Here is a 25,014-nt window from a genome sequence, read left to right on the forward strand (position 1 = left end):
TTATGAGCAATGAAGCACAAGCGTTGAAACAAAAGCACAATATAACATATAAAAGTTGCACGTTTATGGATGAGGCCGGTGGCCACTCAAACCATATATCAAACAAGCATTTGCAATGCAATAGGTCTCGCAGCATTCAAGTTTGAGTTATTGGCATTGTATATGACAATGTGTTGCATGAATTCTTTTCCAAACTCTGTATTGGCTGGTGGTGTTTGTGCCCGGTGAAAGCGTGCACTGACGGATGGTGGTGTTTGTGCCCGGTGAAAGCGTGCACGAACAACTTATGGCGTCTGTGCCTGGTGAAAGTGTGCACTGACGGCTGGTGGTGTTTGTGCCTGGTGAAAGGGTGCACTGGTGGCTGGTGGTGTTTGTGCCCGGTGAAAGCGTGCACTGACGGCTGTTGGTGTTTGTGCCTGGTGAAAGGGTGCACTGGCGGCTGTTGGTGTTTGTGCCCGGTGAAAGCGTGCACTGACGGCTGGTGGTGTTTGTGCCTGGTGAAAGCGTGCACTGATGACTTATGGTGTCTGTGCCTGTTGAAAGTGTGTACTGACGGCCGGTGGTGGGTATGCCTGATGAAACCATGTACTGATGGCTAGTGGTGTGTGTGTGCCTGTTGAAAGTGTGCACTGATGGCTGATGGTGTGTGTGCATGGTGGAAAAGCGTGCACTGACATGTTTAGAAGTAAAGTGCGCCATACTGCGATTGCTACAATAGTTAATTGTGGATGTGCTAACCATTGATGCGTGCACTGATGGCTGGTGGTGTGTGTGTGCTTGTAGAAAATGTGCACTGATGGCTAATGGTGTGTGTGCCTGGTGGAAGTGTGCACTGCCAGCTAGTGGCGTGTGTGCCCGGTGAAAGCGTGCATTGACGGCTGATGGGGTGTGCCTGGTGAAAGTGTGCACTGACGGTTGGTGGTGTGTGTGTGCGCCTGGTGAAAGCGTGCACCGACGTCTGGTTCTGTGTGCGTGTGGTGGAAGCGTGCATTGATCGCTGGTGTTGTTTAAATAGCAACATACTTGGGTCCAGCATAAAGAGCACTCTTTTTAAACAGGCATTAAGAGTGAGACAGCACACAATGATCCAATGGTAATTACTAGTTGAAGGCAAATCGCATATAGAACATTAGGAACACTGCAATTATTTACATTGATTCAGACGGTCCTTGCTGCATTCAGGACATTATCAAAAATCAGTGTGTTTCGTGAGAAGTAATACCTTACATCCTAAACAGCTGTTTTAACAGAATGTTCCCGACTTTAAAAAGAGAGATGACTAAAACATTGGCAGGGTGGCAGCATCCTGAATTTAGGTTGTATGAATGTTACTTTATTGTTTGACTGAAAGAAAAAAGCTCAACTATAATAAACTCCTAGCCAACGCTGCAACACCATTCTGCCAGCTAAGCAAGCCGAGTAAGAAGGGATGTGCGGACTTCACCCGAAGGTGTCAGAGCGAATTCACAATAGAAACAGAACTGATACATGAGAACATTACTAGTGAACAAAATACAAAGGCAAACGTTACATTACATGAGGCAAAAGTGACAATGATAACAAACCGTGCCTTACACAGTGTGTAAGGCACTTTTTGTTATCTTAGTCTAAGCCCGCCTGATTCTATGAAATGGCGGCGGGACGCGGGACAGGCCTTTATCCTTTTCTTTCACTTTCCGTTCCGCACTTCCGCCGCCGCGTATGCGCGTGCCGCGTGCGTGGGGGGCGTGGGCAGCAGGGCTGGCTGCTGCTGAGTGGTGGTGAGCAATGCCAGGCAGCCCCAGGGCACGCACAACATCATGCGGGCCAATAAGCAGTAAGCCCCTGTGCGTGGCATATGGGGCGCGGCAGGCGGCGCGCATAGCCAAAGAAGAAGACAAGAGAAGAACAACGAAAACTACGAACTTAACTGCCTTCCAAGTCCAAGACAAAGCAGCCAGGCGGCCAGGCCCGCCCACGCTGAGCTGCCCTGTCCGATTTCCGAATCCGAGTCCGAAGACCAAAGTAAGTCACTCAGAGTCTGTCACTCCGTCTCCGTCACCGACCGGCGGGGCAGGGCTGCTGCTGGCTGCCTGCCTCCAGGCCTGCTGCGTGCACTAATTAGTTGCTTTCCTGTCGCGCATTTGCCTGCTTCTTATTTATGTCCCAACTTGTCACTCGTGTTTGTCCCTCCTATAGAACATGCTTTCTCGCTTCTGTACTTCTTTGCTCCCGGGGCCGCACTCAGTGTTGCTCTCTGTTCTTGCCTGTGTGCCGCTTCCCTCCATATTGGGTTCGCCCTTGCACTCAACCAGCCCCCCAACCCCTGTTGCTTCCTCGCCTGCTCCATTTGCCCTCGGCTGCTGCTGAAGCAAGCAAGCAGGCAAGCCTATATTATAATAGTTACAGTGCGCAACGCACGCCAGGGACGGATGGTAACGGGCCCCGGCCTATAAACATTAATTATGGTGCCGTGGTGCGCACGCCCTACCGGCCTGGCCTGAGCCTTTTTAAAATTAATTAAATAGTTGGTAGTGGTACGCACTGGAGCCGGGCCGGGTCTTCATAATTAAAATGGTGCACGGGAGTGGCGGCGCGCAGAGTAGTGCTATTTTTATTTTGTATAGTGGTCATTTTCCTGCAGTTTTGCTCTTTTAGACTACTGTAAATAAAATGCGCTTTTATCAGCCAACGTAACGGTGATGCATTGGTCTTGTTAAGATGAATAGCTAAAATACTAGATTGTTATTCCATCATGTTTTTAAATGTTCAGCATCACATGCTTACTTTCGTGAGCTTTCTATGTACTTATGACATATGCATCATCGTTATAGTTGCTTCAGTCAAGGAAAAAATGCGTGTCTCTGCATCAGATGTTTGGTGATTAGCAGCTGTCCTAAGCAGGTGTTACAAAAGGAACCTTACATTATTAATCTAGTATGTTTGCACTCCGGAATTTTTCAAGCTAGCTCAGTTGGTTGATGCACCTGTTACAATGATGCAACTGCAACCTAATGGCCACTAGTTTGGAATCAAAGCAAGTTCGGCTCAGCATTTCATCCTTCTCATGCTGAGAAGATGAGCACCATGCCTCGAAATTGTTTGAACACCTTCTGGGGCCTAATCCATTTTTAAAATAAAACGTGTTCTAGCATCACTTCGTAATGGACATACACAGGTGATATTCACGTGGCTCCTTGCTCGTAGTGGGGAGTAGAATCAGGCCAAGCCCCTCTCCTGTGATAACAAAAACAACACTCGCAGGCAACAAAATACACATAAATGAGAGAGCTGGACCAAAAGCAGCAGAGTGCGGATCATCCTTCTCTTGCTCTGTCAGGGTAAGCTGCTGTCTGCTGAGCTACAAATGGGATCACATCTGAAAAGAACCCACCCGAGAGAGGAAGTGTAAACAAACACAGCGCGGTGTAATTTAGATTGATTATTGCAGTGGATTCTCGTGGATCGAAGCGCTCTCTTGTAGTGGGCTCAGGTGCACCAATTATCCCTAGACACCTGCGACTGACCTCTGTCTTTTGGGGTCATGAGACGATGAGAGAGAGGCAATGTGACCTGTCATCACTCAAAGATCTCTAAGCAGTTGCAAGACCTGGCATCCTTGACGTGTTTTCCTCTGTCTTTTTGCTCTACCACCTGTATTTTTGATGTTATGCTGGACTTCTTTTTTGCTGTTTTATGTACTCCGTACACTTTACCACTGCTAATCAGTGCTCAAGTGCAAATGCTACCTCTGTCATTTTTAATTCTGCTGGGTTCTCCATAATTTGCATATTTGATTTACTGGTAAGTCCCTAGTAAAGTGCACTGTGTGTGCCCAAGGCCTGTAAATCAAATGCATCTAGTGCGCCTGCAGCAGTGATTGTGCCAACCATATAAGCACCCCTGTAAACGTGTCTCCAGCCTACCATTGCAGTGCCTTTGAGTACAGTTTTAAACTGCCAAGTCGACCTGGCAAGTGCAGTCTCTTGCCAGGCCCTAAGCCTCCCTTTTACTACATGTTGGACACCCCTAAGGTAGGCCCAAGACACTCCCAGGGGCAGGGTGCAGTGTATGTTAAAGGTGGGACATGTGTAGGTATGTATTACATGTCATGATAGTGAAATACTGCTAATTTCGTTCTTCACTATTGTCAGGACTAGCTCGCCAATAGGATATTATTGGAGCTGCCTTGTATGTTTGCTGACTGGGAACACATTTTAAACCTAGATTGAGGACAGATTCCTCATCCCTTGTCAATACTTTCGTGGATAAATTGACTACTGTCGATGGTGGGATTTCTATTATTTGTAAAAGTTTCTGCGCGCGGGGCGCTGTAGAGTGCGGGGCGCTGTAGAGTGCGGGGCGCTGCGTTGCACTGTAGAGTGCGGGACGCTGCGGTGCGCTGTAGAGTGCGGGGCGCTGTAGAGTGCGGGGCACTGCGGGGCGCTGTAGAGTGCGGGGCGCTGTAGAGTGCAGGGCGCTGTAGAGTGCGCTGTAGAGTGCGGGGCGCTGTAGAGTGCGGGGCGCTGTAGAGTGCGTGGCGCTGTAGAGTGCGGGGCGCTGCGGGGCGCTGTAGAGCGCGGGGCGCTGTAGAGTGCATGGCGCTGCGGGGCGCTGAGAGCGTGGTGCGCTGTAGAGTGTGTGCGCTGTAGAGTGCGGGGCGCTGTAGAGTATGGGGCGCTGCGGTGCGCTGTAGAGTGCGGTGAGCTGCGGGGCGCTGTAGAGTGCGGGGCGCTGTAGAGTGCGGGGCGCTGTAGAGTGCGGGGCGCTGTAGAGTGCGGGGCGCTGTAGAGTGCAGGGCGCTGCGGGGCGCTGTAGAGTGCAGGGCGCTGCGGGGCGCTGTAGAGTGCAGGGCGCTGCGTGGCGCTGTGGAGTGCGTGGCGCTGTAGAATGCGGGGCGCTGTAGAGTGCGGGCGCTGTAGAGTGCGGGGCGCTGTAGAGTGCGGGGCGCAGTGCGTGGCGCTGTGGAGTGCGTGGCGCTGTAGAGTGCGTGGCGCTGTAGAGTGCGGGGCGCTGTAGAGTGCGTGGCGCTGTAGAGTGCGAGGCGCTGTAGAGTGCGGGCGCTGTAGAGTGCGGGGCGCTGTAGAGTGCGGGGCGCTGTAGAGTGCGGGGCGCTGTAGAGTGCGGGGCGCTGTAGAGTGCGGGGCGCTGTAGAGTGTGGGGCGCTGTAGAGTGTGGGGCGCTGTAGAGTGTGGGGCGCTGTAGAGTGTGGGGCGCTGTAGAGTGCGGGGCGCTGTAGAGTGCGGGGCGCTGTAGAGTGCGGGGCGCTGTAGAGTGCGCTGTAGAGTGCGGTGCGCTGTAGAGTGCGCTGTAGAGTGCGGTGCGCTGTAGAGTGCGGTGCGCTGTAGAGTGCGGGGCGCTGTAGAGTGCGGGCGCTGTGGGGCGCTGTAGAGTGCAGGGCGCTGCAGAGCGTGGGGCGCTGTAGAGTGCGGGGCGCTGTAGAGTGCTGTAGAGTGCATTGCGCTGTAGAGCGCGTTGCGCTGTAGAGCGCGTTGCGCTGTAGAGTGCGGGGCGCTGTAGAGTATGGGGCGCTGCGGTGCGCTGTAGAGTGCGCTGCGGTGCGCTGCGGGCGCTGTAGAGTGCAGTGCGCTGTAGAGCACGGTGTAGAGTGCGGAGCGCTGTAGAGTGTGGAGCGCTGTAGAGTGCGGGGTGCTGTAGAGTGCGGGGCGCTGTAGAGTGCGGGGCGCTGTAGAGTGCGGGGCGCTGTAGAGCGCTGTCGAGTGCGGGGCGCTGTAGAATGCGGGGCGCTGTCGAGTGCGAGGCGCTGTAGAGTGCGGGGCGCTGTAGAGTGCGGGGCGCTGTAGAGTGCGGGGCGCTGTAGAGTGCGGGGCGCTGTAGAGTGCGGGGCGCTGCGGGGCGCTGTAGAGTGCGGGGCGCTGTCGAGCCCGGGGCGCTGTAGAGTGCAGGGCGCTGCGGGGCGCTGTAGAGTGCGGGGCGCTGTAGAGTGCGGGGCGCTGTAGAGTGCGGTGCGCTGTAGAGTGCGGGGCGCTGTAGAGTGCGGGGCGCTGTAGAGTGCGGGGCGCTGTAGAATGCGGGGCGCTGCAGGGCGCTGTAGAGTGCAGGGCGATGTAGAGTGCGGGGCGCTGTAGAGTGCTGTAGAGTGCGTTGCGCTGTAGAGTGTGTTGCGCTGTAGAGCGCGTTGCCCTGTAGAGTGCGGGGCGCTGTAGAGTATGGGGCGCTGTGGTGCGCTGTAGGCTGCGGTGCGGGCGCTGTAGAGTGCAGTGCGCTGTAGAGCGCGGTGTAGAGTGCGGAGCGCTGTAGAGTGCGGGGCGCTGTAGAGTGCGGGGCGCTGTAGAGTGCGGGGCGCTGTAGAGTGCGGGGCGCTGTAGAGCGCTGTCGAGTGCGGGGCGCTGTAGAATGCGGGGCGCTGTAGAATGCGGGGCGCTGTAGAGTGCGGGGCGCTGTAGAGTGCGGGGCGCTGTAGAGTGCGGGGCGCTGTAGAGTGTGGGGCGCTGTAGAGCACGGGGCGTTGTAGAGCGCGGGGCGCTGTCGAGCCCGGGGCGCTGTAGAGTGCAGGGCGCTGCGGGGCGCTGTAGTGCGTGGGGCGCTGTAGAGCGCGGGGCGCTGTAGAGTGCGGGGTGCTGTAGAGTGCTCCACTCTGCACTCTGAAGCTCCACTCTGAAGCTCAGCTCCACTCCGAAGCTCCACTCCGAATCTGCACTCTGAATCTGCACTCTGAATCTGCACTCTGAATCTCCACTCTGAAGCTCCACTCTGAAGCTCCACTCTGAAGCTCCACTCTGAAGCTCCACTCTGAAGCTCCACTCTGAAGCTCCACTCTGAAGCTCCACTCTGAAGCTCCACTCTCCACTCTGAATCTCCACTCTGAATCTCCACTCTCCACTCTGAAGCTCCACTCTGAAGCTCCACTCTGAAGCTCCACTCCACTCTGAAGCTCCACTCTGAAGCTCCACTCCACTCTGAAGCTCCACTCCGAATCTGCACTCTGCACTCCGAAGCTCCACTCTGAAGCTCCACTCTGAAGCTCCACTCTGAAGCTCCACTCTGAAGCTCCACTCTGAAGCTCCACTCTGCACTCCGAAGCTCCACTCTGAAGCTCCACTCTGAAGCTCCACTCTGAAGCTCCACTCTGCACTCTGAAGCTCCACTCTGAAGCTCCACTCTGCACTCTGAAGCTCCACTCTGAAGCTCCACTCTGCACTCTGAAGCTCCACTCTGAAGCTCCACTCTGAAGCTCCACTCTGAAGCTCCACTCTGAAGCTCCACTCTGAAGCTCCACTCTGAAGCTCCACTCTGCACTCTGAAGCTCCACTCTGAAGCTCCACTCTGAAGCTCCACTCTGAAGCTCCACTCTGAAGCTCCACTCTGAAGCTCCACTCTGCACTCTGAAGCTCCACTCTGAAGCTCCACTCTGCACTCTGAAGCTCCACTCTGAAGCTCCACTCTGCACTCTGAAGCTCCACTCTGAAGCTCCACTCCACTCTGAAGCTCCACTCCGAAGCTCCACTCCGAAGCTCCACTCTGAAGCTCCACTCTGAAGCTCCACTCTGAAGCTCCACTCTGAAGCTCCACTCTGAAGCTCCACTCTGAAGCTCCACTCTGAAGCTCCACTCTGAAGCTCCACTCTGAAGCTCCACTCTGAAGCTCCACTCTGCACTCTGAAGCTCCGCTCTGAAGCTCCACTCTGAAGCTCCACTCTGAAGCTCCACTCTGAAGCTCCACTCTGAAGCTCCACTCTGAAGCTCCACTCTGAAGCTCCACTCTGCACTCTGAAGCTCCACTCTGAAGCTCCACTCTGCACTCTGAAGCTCCACTCTGAAGCTCCACTCTGCACTCTGAAGCTCCACTCTGAAGCTCCACTCTGCACTCTGAAGCTCCACTCTGAAGCTCAGCTCCACTCCGAAGCTCCACTCCGAATCTGCACTCTGAATCTGCACTCTGAATCTGCACTCCGAATCTGCACTCTGAATCTGCACTCTGAATCTGCACTCCGAATCTGCACTCTGAATCTGCACTCTGAATCTGCACTCTGAATCTGCACTCTGAAGCTCCACTCTGCACTCCGAAGCTCCACTCTGAAGCTCCACTCTGAAGCTCCACTCTGAAGCTCCACTCTGCACTCTGAAGCTCCACTCTGAAGCTCCACTCTGCACTCTGAAGCTCCACTCTGAAGCTCCACTCTGCACTCTGAAGCTCCACTCTGAAGCTCCACTCTGCACTCTGAAGCTCCACTCTGAAGCTCCACTCTGCACTCTGAAGCTCCACTCTGAAGCTCCACTCTGAAGCTCCACTCTGAAGCTCCACTCTGAAGCTCCACTCTGAAGCTCCACTCTGAAGCTCCACTCTGCACTCTGAAGCTCCACTCTGAAGCTCCACTCTGAAGCTCCACTCTGAAGCTCCACTCCGAAGCTCCACTCTGAAGCTCCACTCTGAAGCTCCACTCTGCACTCTGAAGCTCCACTCTGAAGCTCCACTCTGCACTCTGAAGCTCCACTCTGAAGCTCCACGCTCCACTCTGCACTCTGAAGCTCCACTCTGAAGCTCCACTTTGAAGCTCCACTCTGCACTCTGAAGCTCCACTCTGAAGCTCCACTCTGAAGCTCCACTTTGAAGCTCCACTCTGAAGCTCCACTCTGAAGCTCCACTCTGAAGCTCCACTCTGAAGCTCCACTCTGAAGCTCCACTCTGCACTCTGAAGCTCCACTCTGCACTCTGAAGCTCCACTCTGAAGCTCCACTCTGAAGCTCCACTCTGAAGCTCCACTCTGAAGCTCCACTCTGAAGCTCCACTCTGCACTCTGAAGCTCCACTCTGAAGCTCCACTCTGAAGCTCCACTCTGAAGCTCCACTCTGAAGCTCCACTCTGAAGCTCCACTCTGAAGCTCCACTCTGAAGCTCCACTCTGAAGCTCCACTCTGAAGCTCCACTCTGAAGCTCCACTCTGAAGCTCCACTCTGAAGCTCCACTCTGCACTCTGAAGCTCCACTCTGCACTCTGAAGCTCCACTCTGAAGCTCCACTCTGCACTCTGAAGCTCCACTCTGAAGCTCCACTCTGCACTCTGAAGCTCCACTCTGCACTCTGAAGCTCCACTCTGAAGCTCCACTCTGAAGCTCCACTCTGAAGCTCCACTCTGAAGCTCCACTCTGAAGCTCCACTCTGAAGCTCCACTCTGAAGCTCCACTCTGAAGCTCCACTCTGAAGCTCCACTCTGAAGCTCCACTCTGAAGCTCCACTCTGCACTCTGAAGCTCCACTTTGAAGCTCCACTCTGAAGCTCCACTCTGAAGCTCCACTCTGAAGCTCCACTCTGAAGCTCCACTCTGAAGCTCCACTCTGCACTCTGAAGCTCCACTCTGCACTCTGAAGCTCCACTCTGAAGCTCCACTCTGAAGCTCCACTCTGAAGCTCCACTCTGAAGCTCCACTCTGAAGCTCCACTCTGAAGCTCCACTCTGAAGCTCCACTCTGAAGCTCCACTCTGAAGCTCCACTCTGAAGCTCCACTCTGCACTCTGAAGCTCCACTCTGAAGCTCCACTCTGAAGCTCCACTCTGAAGCTCCACTCTGAAGCTCCACTCTGAAGCTCCACTCTGCACTCTGAAGCTCCACTCTGAAGCTCCACTCTGAAGCTCCACTCTGAAGCTCCACTCTGAAGCTCCACTCTGAAGCTCCACTCTGCACTCTGAAGCTCCACTCTGAAGCTCCACTCTGAAGCTCCACTCTGAAGCTCCACTCTGCACTCTGAAGCTCCACTCTGAAGCTCCACTCTGCACTCTGAAGCTCCACTCTGAAGCTCCACTCTGAAGCTCCACTCTGAAGCTCCACTCTGAAGCTCCACTCGGAAGCTCCACTCGGAAGCTCCACTCGGAAGCTCCACTCGGAAGGGGCAAAGATCGGAGCATCACGGAACTAAAACAAATATAAACAAGGGCTGTGAGTTACTCTGCGCATGCGCGGGGGCAAGCCTGTTCATTCCAAGCCAGCCTCAGCCAGCCTCGGGAAAAACGAAAGTAATAAAAAAGCGAAACTGACACTGCCACTGCAGACAATGCTGCGCGCTCCCGAGGTGAAATCCGGCACTGAAAACGCTCGTAACACTTTGGTGTCCACTCTCCTAAAAACGGATCACATTAGTTGTCGAGCTGACAGCATTCATGCTTCGCATGAATGCTAACGTCAGCTCGACCTAAAAAGTGGTATAACAATCACTAATCGATCGGGGGTAAGGCTTGGGGCCTTGGGAATCGCTGGGACTACACTGGACTAACAGCAGTTAGGACGGGATTAGCCCGCGGGATTCGGGTGCAGTGCGGAAAGTGCACGCATGCACCAATGTAAAGTCAATGGTGCGTAAAAGTTATCGTTTTACAGATTAAGGAGTCTTCCGACTGGACTAGGACTACCAAACTTTAGAGTTAGGCACTAGAGGTGTGTACCAGTGTAAGAACACCGGCGCTAGTAAGTTACCTCACCCACAGGAAGCGGGTGCATAGGTGCCAAAGTGTGTCGGGTTTGGTCACGCAGTTCGATGGTGCCTGAAGATGAAGATGCTGCAGGCGTCCAGAAGAGAAGTGTCCGGTGCGATCCAAAGGTGGATCAAAGTTGTAGAGTACCTGAAAGCAGAGGAGACAGAGTCTGGGTCACTGGGCAGTGACCAGGAAGGAACCAGGCAATGTCGGGCGCAATCAGGTCGATGTCGGGTGCCTTGTCTCCGCTACCACGTGGACTCTGGGGCACCGAGGATGTCCTGGAGTGGATCATGAGCTGTCCCACAAAGGCTCTCGCTGTCGGCGGTGTCGGCTTCCGGATCGGAGTCAACAAACCTTGGCAAAGGCAACCCACGCAGGATTCGAAGAAGGCTTAACACTCGGACCAGCAAGGTCAGAGCGGGTGCTCCTTTTCAGGGGAGCGAGTGCCAATCTGGAGCAACCAGACCAGCTGTGTAAATTAAAGGGTTCGTCGGTTCTGGGGCCACTAGCCAACGGGCAAGCGACCGGACCAACGCGTCGAGCAGGAAAATGCAAAAGGGCCCCACGCAGCACTCGTCGAGTGTGGAGGGGTGAGCTTCGGTGCACAAGCTGTTCGGGGCTGGAGCTTCTCACACTCCAATGCACAGCGTCGAGGGAGCCTCGGGTGCTGCACGGTCAGCGCTTCGTGGTTTATTCAAGATGGCCGCACCCACGCTTCAGGTCGCCTCCACGGGTCCCAGCTCTGCATGGACTGTGGATCGGGCTGTTGGAAGTCATGATAGCTGGCTCTTGTCAGTCTCTGTCGCTCGAGTTCCGGCGGGAACTGCAACAAAGCAAATGTCGAGGTGCTGGATGGTGCCTGTTTGCACAGGGTGGTCACTCCTTGACCACAAAGGAGATTCTTCAGTCTTCCACGTCGAGTGGGATGTCGAAGGGTCCAGAGTTTCGTTTCATAAGTTTCAGTCAGGATAATCTGATGTGCATTGGCACTGCTCCCACCTATATTCCAAATCTGGGGGCTGGATTACCTGCTAGGTCCCTCCTATGGGTGGGACCCAGGAAGGGGGTGGTTACACCCCTTTCCCTTTGTCCAGTTTGCCGCCAGGACTGGGGCTGGAGTGCCCCAGAACCGGTTTGACTGGAATCTGCCCAGGGACACCTTGTGCGCCCCAGACAGTGTCTAGTTTCATTCAACCCTCCCTGCTACAATCCACTATCTCCTGTCTGGGGTGGTGTGACACCTCCCTGTGACAGGAGAACCTTTGATCAAGCCTCCTCTGTCGAGTATCGGTCAGCAGCAGGAGGCCAGACTCGTGTCTGTGGCAGCAGCATCCATTTTGTGATGCTGGGGCTCTGGTTAGGATTAACCGCATTTGCAGCAAGTAACATGTCTTCTCCCTCTAGAAGGGTGGAATGCTACCCCCGTCGCCAGAACTGGCGAGGGGGTAGTATTCCAAAGTGTATGACACCAAACACGACATGTTTTGATAAAGCCAAACCAAAGTTAGCATTAACCGCGAGGATTATAATGCACTTAAGAGTATATGGTATGGCAGTATCTCTGGAACAGCTATAGGGAAAGGGTCCCGCAAGCTGCAGACAGGCTCAGCTCATGCCAGAGCACTATCTCACATAAAACCAAGCACTCTGCCTCCGGGATTGTTAAGGCCTGCTATAGGAGTGGCTGATAGGTATATATGTGTCCAGATATAGGTTTAGACATAGGTATACTATATCTAAGCAAGGGGTGATTACACCACCTTGCCCCAGCTGAGTGTTCAGCCAGTTGTGTCAATTTAAGGACCAGCCAGGGGTGGCAAAAGCTATGCTTCAGCCCCTGGTAGGCCTTGGATGCACCTATGCCCTGGGCACCTATAGTGCACTGTACAGGGTCTGATAAGGTGTCCAGTACCAATTTGGTTATGCACCTAGGGTGCATGGAGTCCATTTTAAGAGAGAGCAGATAGCCTGGGGCCCTGGTTAGCAGGATCCCAGGCCAACTAAGTCGAAAACCAGCTAAACACTAGACAAAAAGTCTGGGGTAACCATAGTCCGGTATCCACCCTCCTACATTGCCTCACTTAGAATTGCTTCACAGTAGGACATATGATGCCTTGCCTCTCTTAACTCAACATTATGGCCATAGAGATTTGAGAAACATTTACAGTAGATCTTGATATTGTGCCATCCTAGAGTATAGTTGGGGCGTTTAGGAGGGAAATTGGTTGAGTGCCCATGCCAAGATGGCCGCTGCTGGGGTTCTGTTAGTCTTCTTTTTATTACTACTTTGCAGCTCTTCGGAGATGTTGGCACAGCTCTCTCGGTTACAGTCTTAAACAAGAAAGCATTTCATGACTCACCCAGTTGTTGTGGGGGCAGGTCGCTCAAGATGGGCCTCAGTACCTTTTTTTTTCTTTATTAAGCCTCCGTGGCATTCGGAGCCCGGGGCGCAATGGAGAGCTTCCTGGTTCATAATGTCACTGCCCGACTTCAGGAGCTCCCGCCTCGCCCAGCCACCGACTCCAGTCGTGTCTCCACCAAAACCGCCGAGGCAGACGGATCTCTGGGGCAGATGGGCGGCGGGCGCGATCCGCCTCGGCTGCCTCAGATTCCCGCTGGAATCCGTCGTACAAGCAGGGAGGTGCACAGCGGACCTCCCGGTCTGACCCGCATTCTGGAATGGCAGACCTGTGGTCCGATGAGAGTGCAAGGGTTGACCGACGGGTCCGTTACCATAGTACTGCTCGGGGCTGGGGTCAGTCATAGCGCCTGATGTCCATCATTTTTGCTGTCCAGGGCTGCTGGCGCTTTTCGGTCAGCATCTCCATATCATCCACGCGTTCTGCTCCCGGACACGGTGACACGTCCCCAGCACGCTCCAACATCGATGGAGCGGAACCAAGAGCCCTGGGTGCGCAGCGATGGACAGGACGCCTTCCTGGCAGTTCAGGTAGTGCAGCTGTGCACCTTGGTCGTCACGGAGAGCAGTTTATCAGGTGAGGAAAGGTTCCAATATATTCTTTAGATGTGTGCCGTCGTAGCGTTGTGCAGTGGGATCCAGGTGGCACGCCGGTGGGGCAGTTTAAACAGGGATATCTACCAAAAGGTAATCCCAAAACCGGGAGCTACTACTCGGAGGCTCCTACTCGGCGGTCTCTTCCTGTGCTATTTCTACTATCTGTGAGAACCAGGACTGTCTGGCCCACTGAGGTGCTATCAGAATAAGTGTCATGTTGCGGATCCTGCATTTGTTGAGTACCCTGTGTATCAGTGGTATTGGGGGAAAAGCGTATGCAAATGTCTTTGAAAAAATTATCCATAGCGCATTCCCTTGAGACCGGGGGTCTGGTTGTCTGGATGCAAAGTGTTGGCATTGTGCATTCTGGTGAGTTGCAAATAGTTCTATTTGAAGTGTTCCCCATATTTGGAATCTTTCTCCTCTTCCTGCTGGTTGATCTCCCAGTCGTGGGATGCTGATGTCTGGCTGCTGAGTCTGTTGGAAGGCTTGATGTGATGTTTCCAGCTGGCTGTTTCCTCTGCCTGCTGGTCTCCTTGAGGGAGTGTCCCTTCTCATCCCCCTGAACTGCAGCTTGAGTGCCGAACAGTTGTTCTCCGTTGAAGGGTGTGTTCAGGAAGTTATTTTGGACTTCTGGCTTGAAGCCCAAGATCCTCAGCCAGGCATGCCTTCTCTCCATAATCCCAATCATCATAAGCCTACTGGATGTCTCCGCTGCGTCCAGGGCCGATTTCAGGAATGTGTTGGCCATGTTCTTGCCTTCTATCACAAGGTGGTGTGCCCTCTGCTGGTACTGTTTCAGGACATGTATGAGCAGACTTCCTCCCAAGTCTGTTAATTAAGGCATTTGAGTTGGCGATGCACCATTGAATCGCCGCACTCCTCTCCATCTTCCTTCCTGTGAGATCCATCCTCCTGCTCTCCTTGTCTGGAGGTGGTCCAGAGTTAGTGGGTACGTTGGCCCGCTTTCTAGCGGTCAATGCTATTATAGAGTCAGCAGGTACTGATCCCTGAATATATGCTGGGTCTTGTGAGGAATGGAAATATTTTTTTTCTGTCCTTGGAGTCACTGACTTACATTTAGCTGGCTCCATGAAGGCATCCCGGCCCTGGTCCAGCACACTTTGGAGCATGGATAGAAATTAGCTCCTGGTCTGTGTAGGAAGCAGAGTTTCCAGGAGAAAACAAGCTTTGGGCTTTTCCTCCTCTAGTTTCACTCCAGAAGTGGCTGCAGCATTCTTTATGACCATAATGTATATGGCAATGTGGTCCGGCGGCAAAGGCCTCGATGGATATGATTCTACACCCTCTTCTGGGTTATCGACATGGAGATCCTGCCACTCCAGGTCTTGCGCCTCTGAGGATGTCGAGTCCTGGTAGGTCTGTTGATCCTCCTCGCCTTCTGCCTCGAAGTAATCTAGGAACTCTTCGGTAGGTTCTGGCATTTTCGGCAGATATGGGTCCTCGACCCCCTCTTCGAGCTCTGCTTCGGCTGCGGGCCTCGAAGGGATGGTGTACCGACTCATCCGGTCGTCGAAATCCTTCTTTCGCTGGAGGATGTTTGCCATTTCGGCCTCAAGCCTTCTCCTCTTTTTCTCCATCTCAGCCGCCTGTCTGGAGTTGAGCGCTCGGACGCTTCGCGGACGTTGGCCTCGAAGTTGCCTTTAACTTTTTTCCCTCGGCGTCAAGCGGTTCTGGGCTGGACTGGGCTTCGGCGACCTAAGTTTCTCCAGATTTTTTGCCGGCTGGGAGTCTTTTTCGAAGGATCCGCTGGGCTGTTTGTCCTGGGGTGCAGCTGCGGGTGTCGAGAGTTGACAGCAGCGCCCCTTTCGAGGACTTTGCATCACTCTTGAGCGCTGGTCAGGGGTCTTTGGGTCGACGACTCTTACCTCCTTCGCCGACTTCTTATCGGTCTCGACGACCGTGCAGTCTTCTAGTCCCTCCGCGATATTGTCCTCTTCCCCACTGGAGAGGCCCAAGTCTCGGAGCGATGGGGGTGGTCCTTGCCCCTGCATGTTGTAGTTCGCCCTTTGCTGCCTCTCCCGAACTCTGAGGGTCGTGGGTGTGAACGCTGAGCAGGCGTTGCAGTCTTCGCTTCGATGATCGAGCAGCAGGCAGAGGTTGGAAACTGGGTGTTGGTCCTTCTGCGTGTACTTGTGGTGGCAATTGTTGAAGAATTTGAATGGAGTTTTGTCCATCTCAGCACTCAGGGAGCCCCCGGTGTGCAAATCCTCCATTGGACATCGAAGTTCTTGGTGTTTGCCCTCTTCGTCGTCCCGGTTGTCCGGCCTGCAGTCAGTGTGCTGAATTCTCCAATGTTTGCTGTTTTTTGCAGATTTTCGCGGATTCCTCCTTCAAAAGCTTCTGAACTCTTCCGTGACGATCTAGTCACCAACAGCGGAAAAAAGAAACTGAAGATGGCGACCAAAGGTGGGAGCTACAGCCGGAAGTGCGTCAACGTCACAAAAGACACCAAATGGTGCATGTCGACGCCCACCTGAGCCACAAAAAAAAGAAGAAAAAAAAAAAAAGAGAAGAAATACGATTCCGGACCAAACCACTAGATGGTGGGACCATGCACAGCATAGTGAATTCAGAAAGATTCACGCTGCATAAGAGAATTCGTCCACTGCTGGAACAGATTAGTCTTTACCAGACTTCACAGTTTTGGACACTGAGGACAGTGATGGGATTATGGAATTCTTGCATTAGGGGTGGGGTTGGGGGACCAGATTTGTCTGTACCAGACGTCAGCGTCTCAGACAGTGATGAGATTATGGGCATGTTAACTTCATGTAGCCCAATAATAACCCATGGCAGATTACAGATGGGAATATATGGCGAAAGAGACAATGGTCACAAGACAAGAAGAGGACCGATCTAGTGGTTGAAACAAGCCAGGATCTAAAAGAGTTACAATGGTGGACAAAAGGACATCACATTTACGGGAATACTATTTGGCACAACACTTCCCCCTAGGACTGTGACAAGGGATGTGTTGCCCAAAATCTATAGTGAATACAAAAGAGGACTCCAAATAAAAGGTCAGTAGAGCAAAGAGGCCATCTAACACATACACGTTAGAGCAAATCTGCTTTTCTAGTGCGAATATCTTTCAAAACAAATTTTAAAAACACATTCTGATACAAACAGGCAATACAACTGCGATTTTTCACCAGAATGGAGGGGATCGCAAGCATACACCCTGTCAAAGCGAGCACAGGAAATATGGAAATTGGCAATAAATAACGAGGTCAAAGTGAGTTATTTATCTATTAAGAAAGCCCAAAATAGAAAACAGACTAAGCAGAGAAATAGGCATATCTTCCCGCAAGAGAACTTTAACAGAAAGATGTAGAAAACACTTTTGCAGAATGGGGATCACCAGACAGATTTATGAGTAACTGCCAACAATTCCAAAGCTGTATTAATCAACCCCACTCTCACAAGGAAATTCACTTTCTGAACTGACCAGGGATATAGGCTTATGCTTTTTTTTTCGTCCACTCAACACCCTACACACATTCACTAAACACTATTGTGTAGACATCGAAGCAAGAAAAGAAGCATAGGAGGGACAAGAAGCGTTCAGAAATTTTCAGTGCTCACCACTCCTCACACACACCACTATAAAAGGCCACACTGCCATATAATCTATGCAAATAAGACTATTACATTGAGTGTACCAGTCACCAAGGGGAGACATTGGCAAATCCAGGAGGTGCGGCTTTCCATAGTGAAGAAATTCACTATGCATAAAAAGCTGGCTACTTCCAGGGAGAAATCCTTCTAGAGTTGCATTTTATCTTCCATCCCCCTCGTGAAGGGTAAAGAGAAAATATATATATATAGGGGAAAAGAGCAAAAAAAGAACCTGAAGATGAAGGCAAAGCACTGGAATATTCTGGGGCATACCCTCAACATCATAGACCCTATGGCCGATGCCCAAAAAGGTAAAACAACTTCTACTAAATCATTATTTCTGGGCTCAACCACTAGACAGTGGAATGATGCAAAGCACGTGAATCTAGAAAGAACCACACTGCAAAACTACTGATATAAGTAATTACCCAGTTTCATACTTGTGACAGGCATGTTTCTTTACTTCAACCACTTTTTTAAAAGTGGTTAAAAAAATATTGCAAAAATCATGCATGGTCAGTGTACAACAGAGTGTGATGGAGGTAGTGAGAGAGAATCACTGACAGATAGGTAGAGCCGTCTTTCCCAGGGTGGGGAGGAGATGCAGATCTCCACGCCCTTTATTCTGCTTCTTGGATTAATACAAGTCAAACCCACCCATTAGGTTAATTACATGTCTAAAGCTTTTTAATAAGACATTAAAAGCAGGTACGCACAAAATCTAAGAGTGAAGGCAAGAATTTGAATCGGAGATCAAACCAGTTATTGCAGAGCATGCAAATTCTGCCTGTCATTAGGATTTGACTATGTTATAAAAAACATATTCCTGGAAAAGTAAAGGCACTCTTAAAACTTCTCTTAGGGATATAAAAGATGAACCAAACACTGCCAAAAAGTGACCTGAGATTCTAAAGCATTTATATCCGAAGGGAGGCATACCCATGAAAGAAAAGCGTCCAAGATACATTACTGTATGCTTGTATGGTACATTTACTGCATTTCCAGTAGAGTCAAGTCTGAAAATCAAGAGATCTAAAGATGCATCACATAAATACTGTTCTAATGATTTTAAATATGGCATCAACTTTTACTTTCTTTTTTATATTTATATAATGTTTCACAGTTTCTTGTTGAAAAAGAATACTGCAGATCATATACTAAAAAACTTTAGTACATGCATATGTTATTACTACTCCCCAGGCACCAAAGAAGAGTGGGAGTTACTAAGCTTGGCACTAGTTCCCACTGTAGAGGAGGACTGTCATGTCTTAACTTACTGAAGAAATGATTCTCCATACTTTGTTCCGGGCTGGTGCCATCCATACCTTCCTCGCGACAGTACTTCAGAGTTCGGTAATTACAAACAAACCGAGGAACCACCTTATTTACCATCAGCCTCACCTGCCATGGGAAAAATACAGAGTTTACTACCACAATGCTATGCATGGAATGCCTTTCAAGTTATGCCTGTCCTCCCTCTGTTCTATTTCAATGCATCTATGCCTGTGCTTTCCAGCCCATGCTCTTGCGCTCTTTCAATGTGAATTTTCAATCTCTTTCCAGGCCACAAAATGCCATTTTGGAGAGCAACATTCGAAAATTAGCTACGCTTAAGCTATAGAGTACTTCTATTACAAATTATGGGAAAAGTCTGCCCCCTCTGGCAAGACAGGTGGCACCAAATTGAGTTAAAACCATACACAAATCATTCCTTTAGCAACTATAAGGCGATTCAGAGTACTGGTATACACAGGTCTAAGGTACCCACAAATTGGCAACACAAGCAGCCCAGTACAGGAACAGAAATAACAGTGATTGGGTCCGAAATCGTCTCCTTGTAGTCTCTTTTTTGTAGGTATCGACCACCATTTGGGCCCAAAACCCCTCCTTAAGTGACGTCAAAAATATGCCCCGGAAATCCGTCGATGCAAGCGGCATTTTTTGAGTCTCTAATCTCCCTTTTCTCCTTCCAATGTGATATTTTGTTTTCTTTAATCTTCATTAATGTTCTCTGTTTTGACTTTGTGGAGAAGTGTGGCTCACTGGTTAGAGGAGATAGACCCTGAAGCAGAGGTCAGACCCGGGACCAGGGTTCAATTCCCGACGCGGCAGGGTCTTGAGCCCAAATGTCCACGGACTCGACAATTCTCGCTTCGGTGCCTACTCGAATCAGAGGTTCACACTCTGCAACTGCAATAGCTTGCTTAATCTCCACTACGGCCCCTCCGCGGCGGGATGCCTGGCTTTCACCTTGGGGATGCCCAGTAGGGGTTATCTCACAGGGAAAAGTCAGGACGGGTTCCCAAAGCAAGCGCCTTGAGACCTTGCGGTGATAAGGCGCTATATAAGAACCTTTGACATTTGACATAAATACACCTCGATTAGTGATGGTGGGTGGGGTGCATGTGAATCAAGAAAATTCTTCATTATTGCAGTGGGAATCTTTTCTACATTCACATGCTGTGCATTGATTATAAAGCTGTATTTCTTTCTGTGGGTTAGCTGGATCCTCTAGAGTGTGTGTTTACAAATAATTGTATAGCATTTTTTGTCCCACTCCTGCCTCCGTTGATGTGGATGTCCATGCGGCATCTCGAGATAGCTCCTTTGGTAACAGGGTAGCCCCTTTTTGCGTGTGCAAACGTAACTGTTCTCCTTGTTATTTGTACGTAGTACAATATTGCCCTTCGGATGTCCAGCATTTGCAAGGCCTTCTCTGTTTGCATCTTCAGTTGTTAAAAAAAAGGTTGGTAAGTGGAGAGCCTGGTTAACATGGAATTTCAATATCATCTTTGGTATGATCCTTGGGATTGTTCTCACTTATGTATTTGAAGATGCGGACCTAGGGTGGAGAGTTCTTGTATTTCACTGGCCCTCCTTAGTGAGTGGATAGTGATGAAGAATGCAGTCTTAAGAGTTAGGAATTTGAGCCGTGCGTTTAGCATTGGTTCGAAGGGTGATGTCATCATTTGTGTTAGTACTACATTCAGGTTCCATGTGGATTTGGGTGAGCTCCTTGGAGGTGACATCTTTGGCCCCATAAAGGAAGCATTTTACCACTGGCGAGGTGAAAGAAATTCTCCCTAGTAGGCCTCTTGTGTATGCTACAGTGGCCGCAAGGTTAAACTTGACAGAGGCATAAGAAAGGTGCTTGTCTAGAAGGTATATCACATATCTATTGACAGTGGCATCCTATGCCCACACTGTTTCCCTGCTTTGTTGCACCAATGTACAAATCTCTTCCGCTTGTTGCTGTGGCATTTCCTTATTTTGGTCACTTTGCTTCTGTCAGGGTCTAGATAACTCTCCTTGGAAAACGGAGGTGACCTAACTACGTCATCAGGAGCAATGCTGCTGAACTGAGTGTGTCTGGTTCCGGGTGCCATAGCGAGTTGGCCTGCATTGTCAGTAGGTCTCAAGTGTGCTATGAGTGGGATCTATTGTCCTTGTGATATCTTCATGAGGTGTAAACACCATGTCTGTCAAGCCCACTGTGAGGCTATTAAAATTAGGCTGAAATACTTTGCCCTGCACTACGGTATCACTGCCATTAGTGAAAAGGCGTAAGCAAATGTCCCCGACCATTTTATCGACAGGGCATTATCCAGTGGATCTGGATGGTAGAACCTGGATGCGAAGTTTTGGCATGTTGCATTCTTGTGTGTTGCAAGTAGGTCTACTTGTAAAGTCCAAATATCTGGAAGATCTGCGTGGACACTTCATGTTTTAGCTCTCCATTGGGTGAGGTGTTTCCCCGGTAGGTGTATAGCTACTAGAGATATCCTGTGTTTTACTGCCTGCCTCCAAATGTCCTGGGCCAAGGTCAATAGTAGGACCTTGTTACTCCTTGTTTATTTAGCTAGGACACGGTTGTGTTCGTCTGATTTAGAAATGTACTTCCTGTTAGATTATTCTGGAATGCCTTCTGTGAAAGTTCGGAAGGCTGTCTTGAGATTCAGCACAATTACGTGCTGCAATGCTTCCTCGGAGTTCCAGAGGCCTCTGACGTTAAACTTGTTCATGTGAGCTCCTTTATGGGATGCACCCTTTGTGATGTACTCTGAGGGAGTTGATGGTTTGTGATATTTAGTAGGTTTCGCCATTGCACTGCTCTCTGAACCTGGTCTTTAACAACCACTAGATTGTCTCAACTCCCGGATGTCTGACCATTGTTGCTGGACCCATTCTTGGAATGGTCTCATAAGTAATCTTGCATGTGGTACCAGGAGAATGCAGGAGGTCATCACGCTCATCATTTTCCGCAATTGTCAGACGGTCCTCCTTCTGTTGGAGGAGACTCTGCTCCACAATCGCTTTGACCCTTTTGTCTACTGGCTTTGGCTTCATAGTCTGAGAGTTCAGGACAGCTCACATGAATACTTTCAAGTCTGAGTTCTGTGCCGGTTTTTCGAAACGGACGGAGAAACCTAGCTTGTGTAGGGGCTTGTATAATCTTGTTGATCTTCATGCGCTGAGTGATCAGCTTCGCTTTCACTAGCCAGTCGTCCAAATATGGTTAGATGTGAACTTCTCTTAGTTTGAGATGTGCAGCGACTACAGCTAGGCATTTTTTGAACACTCGTGGATCTGATGTTATTCCGAATGGTAGGACCTTGAATTGGTGGTGTCTTGTCCACCACAAACCTGAGGAACTGTTTGTGTCATCCGTTTACTGGTATATGTGGGTAAGCATCTTTGAGATCTATGGTTGCCATGCAGACTCCTTTTCCCATCAGAGGGATAACTTCTTGCAGCGCTGTCATTGTGAATTTATACGCTTTTATTAACTGAACTGGTTTCCTTATGCCCAGTATTGGTCTTAAAGTCTTGTCTAGATTCAGTACCAGGAAATAGTTTGAGTACACCCTTTTGTTTAGGGGATACCATTTCTAGAGCTGGTTTGTTTTGGTTGTTGTTTGTCATCCTTTATTCTCTTGCTTTTTGGTGGTATTGTGGAGGTTAATTTTGTTAACTATGCAATAGCTTATCTTTTAATATTTAATATCCATTTGTCGGAGGTGATCTTTTGTCATTCCTTCGGGAATCTTGAGATTCTCCCTCCTACCGATGACTTGTGTAGGAAGGCATTCTAGGAGCAGTTGCTTGCATGGTTTCCCGCTTTTAGGGTTCTCCCCTCTTCCCCTTCCGTGGCCGCGAAAGGACTACCTGGCACTTGTGCTGTACTGCCATTGTGGTGGCCACACTCCATTGGTAACGGAGTTGTGTGTGTGGTGGGTGGCTGTATGGCTACTTTAAAGGGTTTTGCCTTTCTTCTGTGCAATGCCTACTCTGAATGCTCCCTTGTACTGCAGGGTTCCCAAGGCCTTGGCTGTTCATTGCCATTTTGCATGTGCTGTAGTACCTCGTCCGCTGCCTCTCAAAACAGGCTGTCCCTTGTGAAGGGCATGTCAATTATAGCTGATTGGACCTCCTGTTTGAATCCTGAGATTTTCACTCAAGCATGCCTGTTTAAAGTAGCGACAGTGCAGAGTTGCCTACTGGATGTATCCGCTGCATTTAAAGCAGATTTAAGGCATGTATTGGTGACTGTTCTGCAGCACTGTGTTAGTCCTTTTTTTGTACTCATACACACTTATTCCATGAGCTCTAACATCTCATCCCACTGCTGGTGGGCATCCCTGTTAAGCAGGGCATTCAAGTTGGCTTTGCGCCACTACATTGCAGCTGACCTCTTCAATTTTCTCCCCACAGTGTCTACTCTTTCGCTTTTCTTGTCATAAGCTGGGCCCGTTGACGTAGGGGTGTTTGCTCTTGTGTGTGTTGACGTCACAATAAGGGAGTCAGATGGCAAGTGCACCCCCTGTGTTAGGGTGGGTCTCTTGAAGATAAGCAGTACTTCTGATTTATCCTTAGTATAATGGCTTTGGATGTGGCTGTTGGCGTCAAGATCGATGGCTTAATCTCTGTTTCAACATCAAAAAATTATTAAGCGATGTAGTCGAATGCTTCACGGTCTGCGAGTCAAGAGTCCTTTGGCGCTGGTGTCGAGCAGCTTTTTAGTGCCAATGAGGACCAGGTCTTCGCAGCTGGCATACAACTGCTTTTTGCAGTCTCTCTCCCATGCCTCCAGTGGTGTCCCTTGCCGTGAACCCACCTGGCTCTTTCGGCCTGAATTTTCCCTCCGGCCGTTGAAGATTTTGACGATACTGCCTGTTTTCTCAAGTGAAAAGCTTACAGCTCTGTCAGGTCATGGTTCTGAGAGTTTACTTTAAGTTTGAGCTTATCTCTCTGGACCTTCTTGTGCCCCTTACCTGCAGGTAACTCAATGACCTTATCGAGGCATGGGTCCTGTCCTTGGGCCTCGGCAGTCTCCTCTAGAATGTCCTCCATTTCCACGCTACAGACAGAGATCCTAAGTGACTACTGTTTTCTCTGCGGCGATGACATGGAGTTGTGTCCCCACCTGTTTCTGCATTGCGCAGATGGTCTTCTGCAAGAATTTAGCACACACCGCACAGTCCATCGAACTGTGGCGTTTGGGAGGCAGAGGTTACAGACCTCTGGAGTCTTTTTTGGGACGTACTTGTGGTGGTATTTCGGGCAAAACCTAAAAGGTGTATGCTGCATGGCCCTTTCATTCCTGACCATGTGGTCTTGGTGCGTCCATCTTCTCTCCTCCAGTGTTTCTCAGTGGTTTTCGGGGCTCTTTCAGTGCTTTTCCTTTCTATAACAGTGGTCGCATAACCCCTTTCCTCGATGGTGGTTATCAATATAAAAACTATTCTACTTAGCGCAGTTTCGTCTTCCTCAACTCTTGAGTTCTTCCTTAAGCTTCCAGACCCAACGGCGGAAAAAAGTATCTGAAGATGGAGACTGTGTCCACGGATTTCTGGGACAAATGTTTGACATCACTCAAGGAGGGAGTAAGCATAAACAGTTGACGCCCATGGGAAAGAAAAAAAAAAAAAAAAAGAGGAGAGAGACTACAGGGGCAACGTTTCAGACCCAACCACTAGATGGCGGAATATTGGACAGCATATGAATCTAGAAATATTCACGCCGCAACCTATACTTCTCCAAATGTACATGTTTACTACATTTTTTTTTTTGCTAAATCATTTTTATTGGCATTTCTGATTTCCACTTTATACATACATTGCAGTTACTGCAGGAATAAACATCCTTCAAATCATACATCATGACAATGTATAAAGCTAAACTTACCTGTTTATTACATACTTAATTTACTTGGTTGTCACTTTCGACGTGGGAGGCATACAAGTGCAAAGCATGTTTCTGTAGTAGATCACCTATAGTATGTACTGTGTGCTAAGCGCTAGCCTGCTGCCCTAGCACAATGATTCACATCTAGCTTGGTTTGTGCAAACAATCTGAACTCTTCAACAGGGGTGACGGTACTGGGGTACACTGAACCTGAGGCTATATTGATCGATATGGACCTGTGGGCTGTACATGTTTACTCCATTACCTGCTCTGTTGTAAGGTGCAGGCCCAGGGTAAGCAGTATTTTCTCCAAGTCTCTCCTCTGAATGTAGCCACAGAAATTCTGATCGAAATACAAGAAGCCCAAAAGAGATTCCAAGGGAAGAAGGGCAGTAGTTGTAGAATCTTTCTCCTGTAAGAGTAAAGACAAATAGAATGTCAAACAATATCCCTCCAACAAGGCATCAATAAGCTTCAGAAACTTATCCATGAAAAATAAAGTGTGCCAGAACATTAGCTGAATTCTGGGCAGTATACGTTTATTAACTGATTGATGAAGACACATTTACATCAAAATATAGCAACTAGAAACAGAAAGATACAATGTATTTGTTATTAATGAAAGCACTTCAATAGATTAGAAGAACAAGTTACTTACCTTCGGTAACGCTTTTTCTGGTGGATACAGTATCTGCCTGTGCATTCCTCACCTTGTGAATATCCCCTGCGTCAGCAACATTCGGAAATTCTTTTGTAGCTTTGTG

General features: G+C 50.0%; 1 protein-coding gene across 5 annotated transcripts in view; it reads right to left on the reverse strand.

Annotated features, from left to right (window-relative positions):
• The window catches only part of CCAR2 (cell cycle and apoptosis regulator 2), a 399,374-nt gene that overhangs the window by 127,368 nt on the left and 246,992 nt on the right, over window positions 1-25,014 (reverse strand). For all 5 annotated transcript variants that reach the window (XM_078666278.1, XM_078666280.1, XM_078666281.1 and 2 more), the window contains 2 exons: window positions 24,516-24,662; window positions 18,343-18,466 (listed from right to left, as the gene is read on the reverse strand). In XM_078666278.1, the coding sequence (XP_078522404.1) occupies window positions 18,343-18,466; window positions 24,516-24,662 (271 nt within the window). The remainder of the gene's footprint in view (window positions 1-18,342; window positions 18,467-24,515; window positions 24,663-25,014) is intronic.

Source organism: Lissotriton helveticus, chromosome 11, assembly GCF_964261635.1.
Source record: "Lissotriton helveticus chromosome 11, aLisHel1.1, whole genome shotgun sequence".
Lineage (NCBI taxonomy): Eukaryota > Metazoa > Chordata > Amphibia > Caudata > Salamandridae > Lissotriton > Lissotriton helveticus.